Source organism: Trachemys scripta, chromosome 11, assembly GCF_013100865.1.
Source record: "Trachemys scripta elegans isolate TJP31775 chromosome 11, CAS_Tse_1.0, whole genome shotgun sequence".
Taxonomy (NCBI): domain Eukaryota; kingdom Metazoa; phylum Chordata; order Testudines; family Emydidae; genus Trachemys; species Trachemys scripta.
In genome coordinates this window covers 16,327,062-16,334,290 of record NC_048308.1, presented here as the reverse complement: position 1 = coordinate 16,334,290, position 7,229 = coordinate 16,327,062, and the positions used below count along the sequence as shown (strand labels likewise).

Genomic DNA, 7,229 nt, shown 5'->3' with positions numbered 1-7,229 from the left:
CCACTTGTGAAGTAACTCCCTGCTCTCCATGTGTCAGTATATAATGCCTGCATCTGTAGCTTTCACTCTATGCATCCGAAGAAGTGAGGTTTTTACTCACGAAAGCTTATGCCCAAATAAATCTGTTAGTCTTTAAGGTGCCACCAGACTCTTTGTTGTTTTTGGAGTAAAAAGTAGAATCAGCATTCATAGTTATTGGCTACACTTGTGTTCTACACTAAGGTTTACAAAAATTAAAATCACTAGTAATCTGAACATTATATAGAGTCCAATGCAATTCTTTTTATTAATGCTGTAGCAGGCTGGCAGTGTTTGGCTAACAGGGCATGGCATTTCAAGTAGTGTTGATTCTGCCAGTAAAGGGTTAAGTGGGTTATGGTGATTTACTGGGAAGGTGACTGGTTATTGCTCTTGGACATAAGAAACCTAGAAGTGGCTTTCTGGAGAGAGATGATCCAAAAGGACCAAACAGTCCTGAGCAGAAAAACCCTACAAGAAGCCAAACCTGGGAAGAAGATTTTTTTAATCTCTTCCATTTTTTAATTGCCATTTTCTCTGTTTTATTATTGTTTTCTTTGTTAATAAAGTCAAGCTGTAGGAAAGGGGTGAATTTGGACTACTATATCGATTGTATTTGTAGAAAAGATTGAGAACAGGGCACAAAACCTTGCTCACAAACCCTTTGGCACAGGCAACCTATGTTACTAAATATTAAATACTAATTAAAATGAGAAATGGTAGAAATGCATCACTCATCAACCAACTGGCATGAGTTCAATGTGCAGTTCATCTAGCTGAACCACCATCTGTGAGCAGACCAATGCTATCATGCAAGCTGTTCCCTATCTACATATTCCCTTTTAGATCAGCAAGATAATTCTACATTTGTTTAACATACACAATACTTATTTAAAGACAATTCAAAGTTGCAAGCAATAGTGTGTGTTAACCAATGTCAGGCCAAGAAAAAAATGACTAGATAAATGCTAAATGTTTTCAGTATGTTATAGGCCTAACTTTACCCATACACAGATATGCTGCAATTATAACACGATGAACAATAATATTCAGTAAATCCTTGCATGGAAGGTCAGTTTGTTTGGTCTTCTCCTTTTCCCTTCAGGGTAACAAAATATTCTGGATGCTTTGGAAACATGTAGTTTGCTTTTCCTGTTCACTCCTCAAAAATTGGTTTGGCTCTCCAAGTGTCTTTACAGTCAAATACACACAGTTCATTGCTAGTGTTACTACTAGGGCTAAACAGAATAGTAAGTACAACATTCATATTTATTTGAACAAGGATGCACTTATTGCCCAGTGATGCTCATTTCCTTAAGAGAAGAAGTCACAGGGATCTCACCTGAGGTTTCCCCTGGATAGAAAATCAGATCTTGAAAAGAAACTTGTATATATGGTCTGTCAAAAATAATTAGAAGAATGTAGATATACATGGACACAGAGTTATAGCTTAGAAGTACTTGATGGGTTTCATTATTTTATTATCATAGTGCCTAGTTATAACATAATTGTGGTCTTACATAGGACTAATCATACCACAATTCTGGCCACTGCTATGTGAAGGCAAAAGGACAAACTGCTCTGTCTGCAGTAAATTATGCACCTTAGTTTGACATTCTGTTTTTTTATTGTAATATTACAAAGAAAGCAGTTATTTGCAATAAAATTTTTGTTGTTGTACAATCCTCAAAAAGAAAACCATTACAGTACAAACAGTATCAGCAACTTAGACGTATCACAACCCCAATACTTTGCAATGTTAGAAACATCAGTGCTAGTAAAGCTTACCTCTCGGAGTGTTGGCTTGCCTTTGAAAAAGTCTGTATTTTTGCTGCTTTTCGGTGGGTTAAATTTTAGATTTAGAAAAGCACATCCATTAGCAATAGCCTCTAGGGGAGCAGGCCCTTCATATGGAAATCCAAGTCCAACAAACAACTGCAAAATAGAAAAGATACATCATCTAGCATCCATTAATTTTGTTTCCCTTTAGAAGGCACTAAAAACTCCGTGTTAAGCTAAAATAAACAATGAGAAAGATTTTAAATGTACAAGCCTTCAAAATATGTCCCCATAACAGTTTGAAAGGAATTGGGTAACATTCCTCACAGAACTTTTAAATAAAGTTTCATGCTAAATGTTGCTAAGGATTTGGCTGTTCTCCCTCCCTCTCTGCAAAACTAAGAGAGTAATGGAATGTCCTGGAAAACACGTCTAACAATAATCTCCCTGTAAGGGGCTGGAGAGAAAACTATGGCAATCCACTCTAAATTAAACAGAAGGTTTTTCATGAAACTGATGGAACAACAGTCCCTTTCAGTTATGTTTTGGGGAAAAAAGACATTTGGTGGTTTGATTACAGTTCAAACAAAACTGCTAGAGCTCTCTGGTAGACCAGTAGGTACAGGTTTTACAACAGTTACATCACTGACTAGCTATGCCACTTTATTTTTTCCCCCGACTAACTTAGTAGTTTTGCCAATATAAACATACTCAGGCCAAATTGAACAAGCCTTCTGATAAAAAACAGTAGATGGCAGCAAACTTCAGTTAAAGATACACTACTCAGCAACAGCACTGCAGTGACAAGCCAACAATTCAATTCCTCCATTCTAAACTGAAGGGGGAAAGGCATCAGTGCTTACTCTTACTGCCAGCATACAGTACGTTATAATAAAGACAGTTATTGGGCAACAGAAAATCCAACTGAAAAACATTTAACATTTTGTCACAAAGAAGTCACATCCTTGTGCAACAGCTATTTAGAAGCACTCTCTTTCCCCACCCTGACACCTGAGAAAACTGAATTAAATAACGTCTCTTTTTATTTTCTTTAATTTAAAATTAGCATACAATGTTGGTTTAAAAGCTCTGAGCTATGATAGCTACAGCTGCCACAAATCTCTAAACACTACCATTGAATAGATCCACGCATACGCTAGTTTCAACTACTGCCTACTAGATCTAAGGCTCATGGCTATTAGAATTATGCATTCAAGACATGACATCTCTCTTTAGCAAACTCAGATACTCCCCATTAAAATTTTTACTTCAAGGGAAAATGAACTCTTGAATTAAAAAAATTCTAAGTGACTATAGTCAGAAGCCTATTTCAGGCTACATATAAAAACAGTTTAATGTAATTTGAAGCATAAATTTGTAATATCAGCCCTGTTGTAGATAGGCATTGCTGCATTAGGTCTTTAATCTGTTCTAGCCTCTGGCATTAGCAGTTTAACATTATGAGCTGACTGGCTCTAAAAAAGAAATCCATAGAACAGCTTGAAACGTTAACGTCCCTCCCCAACTTTGAGAACACTGAATCTCTGTGCAATCATAGAATCACAGGGTTATAAAGGACTGCAAGGGTCATCTAGTCTAACCCCCCTGCCAAGATGCAGGATTTGTCACGTATAAACCATCCAAGGCAGATGGCTATCCAGCCTCCTTTTGAAAACCTCCAGTGAAGAAGCTTCCACAACCTCCTGAAGCAGTGTCTTCCATTTTCCTGCTGTTTTTACAGTTAGGAAGTTTTTCCTGAGATTTAATCTAAATCTGCTATGCTGTAATTTGAACCCATTGCCTCTTGTCATGGCCTCTGTGGAGATGGACAAGTGAAAGATGGGAGGCTCAGAAACAGATATTTCCTTCTGTGAAACCTTTGCTTTTTCTGATGTGGCTATGTCCTCTCAGAGGGAAGGAATTGGATGGGGCGGGATCTCTGGGCTGTCTGAGACTTGCAGAATTTTCTCTTGTATGTAGGAGCATAGATACCAAGAGAACACACAGTCGCTCTAAAATCCTTCAGTGTTCACGGAGACTCGCCCATACTATCTGCAAACAACTTAGGTCCATCAAAAGGAAGGCCCTCAACTGTACTCTGAACATCCTTTGGGAAACTGCAGAGCCAGAGCCAAGAGGCTCTTCTCATCACCACCGCTGTAGCGATCCAACTGGTGGTAGTATCAGCGACATCGATGGAGGCTTGCAGGGTTGTCCTGGCAAATAGTTGGCCCTCCTCAACAATTGCCTGGAACTGCTCTCTGTGTTCCGCTGGCAGACGGTTGATGAACGAGGTTAACTTGTTATAATTGACATGATTGTATTTTGCGAAAGCCCAATAATTGACAATTTTAAACTGTAGGGAGGCTGAGGAGTAAGACTTTCTCACTAGTAGGTCCAGGCATTTGTGGTCTTTGTCCTGAGTCCTGGATTTAGCGTGGTGCTGCCTACCACTTTCATTCACCGCATCCACTACCAAGGAGTCAGGTGAGGGATGGAAAATAAAAACTCCAAATCCTTTGCTGGAACATAATACTTCTTGTCCACAATTCTCCCCATAGGCAGAATAGAATCTGGGGTGTGCCAGATGATCTTTGCTGGATCTAGAAGAGCCCCATTGACAGGTAAAGCTATGTGGACCAATAAGGGTGAGTGAAGGATGTCAAGCAGCTTATGATGAGACTCTCTAACCTCCTTGAGGGGAATCTGCAAGGAGTCTCTGTCCCTTTTGACCAGGTCCTAGAAGGATTTAAAATCAACCACCAGGGATCAGGAGATGAACAGGAGATGTTGGCCACAGGGTGGAGATTTCTTCAGTGGTTCTAAGATTGCTCAAAGAATTTCTCTGGAGGATCAAATCTACTAGAGGAAATAGGTGATGCCGGTTGTTCCTCTCTATGATGGGTACTAGATGCTCTGGGGAGGGCAGGGAGCATGTGGCTCTGTGGGCTGCCCCTCTCTGCAGGCACTGCCCCTGCAGTTCTCCCAACCAATGGTGCTTGCAGGCAGAAGCAGCATGCAGAGGGAGACCCCTATCCCCACACCTCTGGTACCATGCTGGCCGCTTCCCGGAGCGGCATGGGGCCTGGGTAGACAGGAAGTCTGCTTTAGCGGCAGCCACACTGCACCGCCGGAGATCGCAATCGACTGGGAGATCCTCTAGGATTGACCGGTTGGTGACCATTGTATTAGCCCATTACTGTAAATACCATAATAATTTAGAAAAACTCAGGCATGCAGACTTTGCAAATAACGGCAAAAATGAAATCAAAAATAGATTTTTACTTTGTTAATACAGTTAATGTTTTCTATTTATTGAGCTAGATGAAGATGAATATTTAAGAATGTATTTGGTATTTACCAGATCACCCTCCAAATGTTACAGTTCCAAAGCTTTGTGTCTTTCTCTCTCATTAATATCCTTTGCTTACCTAGAAAGTTTAATCTATTCTCTGGCACTGATAGGTTTATCACCATTTGTATGTGCATCAATACTGAACTATTTTAGAATACATTCTATTCTGAACTGCAGAAAGAGAGATGGCCCAGAGCTGAGAGGCACACAACAATGGAGTGTTACTCAGATACATTTTTCTCACACACATGAAAAGCTCACTGGATAAGCACAGTCCTCTTGTAAATGAGAGAAACACCTTTAGAATAGGTTCCCTCCACTGTGAAATTCATGGAACCAAAAATATAGCACTGTGCTCCCAATAAGCTTCTTTTAACTATACTGCTGTGTAAACCACAGCATGAGAAAGTTAATAAGTCTGCTTGCTTAACATTCCTACACAATAGCTGAACAGGATTTCTGTTTTAGAGATGGTTACACTCTGCAGCCAAATGTTAACAAGACACTTCTTACGTTATTACAGCTGTCTGGAAACTGGAATTTCTATTCTGCAGGAAATTTCTCATTTCTAAAAAAAAAATTAGTTCGGAATCAGATGAAAAGTTGGAGTCATGAAATTTTTCACATTGAGGGTGGAGTGGACGTGAGAGATGCATGATGAACATTTTCAAAGAATTCTGTTTGGAAGAACAAAAATTGAATTAAAAAAAAAATTCCAATCTGAACTCCCCAACTGCCTTCCTGGCAGCCAGGGGAGTCTAGGAGCCTGGGTTAGGCAGGAAAGCTTTGACAGAATCCCCCTGTTCCCAGTGGAACATTTTCATTCCGTCCAATCAGCATTTTCCAACGGGAAACTGTTCAGTCAGAAAATGTGAGGTCTAGCTGTTATGCACTACATCAACCACACACTTAAGCTAGCCATTTTATAAGTTCTCCCTATTTGAAAAATGCCTCTTTTGAAAGGCATTTTCAAATTCTGATCTATAAACTGCACAATACAGTGGCAGCTTCAAGCTTAGTTGCTAACTAATAACTATTTCAGATGTTTCAACCATATATCTGGGGCTTGCAAAGCAGTGATCGAAAATCACAATTTAGTGGCCAGCAAGTTAAAGAAGTATGGACTGGATGAATGGATTATAAGGTGGATAGAAAGTTGGCTAGATTGTCAGGCTCAACGGGTAGTGATCAATGGCTTGATGTCTAATTGGCAGCCGGTATCAATCGGAGTGCCCCAGGGGTCGGTCCTGGGGTTGGTTTTGTTCAACATCTTTACTAATGATCTGGATGATGGGATGAATTGCACCCTCAGCAAGTTCGCAGATGACACTAAATTGGGGGGAGAGGTAGATACACTGGAGGGTAGGGATAGGGTCCAGAGTGACCTAGACAAATTGGAGGATTGGGCCAAAAGAAATCTGATAAGGTTCAACAAGGACACGTGCAGAGTCCTGCACTTAGGAAGGAAGAATCCCATGCACCACTACAGGCTGGGGATCGACTGGCTAAGCAGCAGTTCTGCAGAAAAGGACCTGGGGATTACAGTGGATGAGAAGCTGGATATGAGTCAGCAGTGTGCCCTCATTGCCAAGAAGGCCAATGGCATATTGGGCTGTATTACTAGGAGCATTGCCAGCAGATCGAGGGAAGTGATTATTCCCCTCTATTCAGCACTGGTGAGGCCACACTTGGAGTATTGCATCCAGTTTTGGGCCCCCCACTACAGAAAGGAGAAGACAAATTGGAGAGGCCAGTGGAGGGCAACGAAAATGATCGGAGTCTGGGCCACATGACTTACGAGGAGAGGCTGAGGGAAGTGCGGTTATTTAGTCTGCAGAAAAGAAGAGTGAGTGGGGATTTGATAGCAGCCTTCAACTACCTAAAGGAGGGTTCCAAAGAGGATAGAGCTCAGCTGTTCTCAGTGGTGGTAGATGACAGAACAAGAAGCAATGGTCTCAAGTTGCAGTGAAGGAGGTCTAGATTGGATATTAGGAAGAACTATTTCATTAGGAGGTTGGTGAAGCACTGGAATGGGTTACCTAGGGAGGTGGTGGAATCTCCATCCTTAGAGGTTTTA

The 7,229-nt window shown here is 40.8% G+C and overlaps 1 protein-coding gene across 3 annotated transcripts in view; it reads right to left on the bottom strand.

Moving 5' to 3' along the window:
* Positions 1-7,229, bottom strand: part of MGAT5 (alpha-1,6-mannosylglycoprotein 6-beta-N-acetylglucosaminyltransferase) — a 242,963-nt gene that overhangs the window by 26,042 nt on the left and 209,692 nt on the right. For all 3 annotated transcript variants that reach the window (XM_034785257.1, XM_034785258.1, XM_034785259.1), the window contains exon 13: positions 1,807-1,953. In XM_034785257.1, the coding sequence (XP_034641148.1) occupies positions 1,807-1,953 (147 nt within the window). The remainder of the gene's footprint in view (positions 1-1,806; positions 1,954-7,229) is intronic.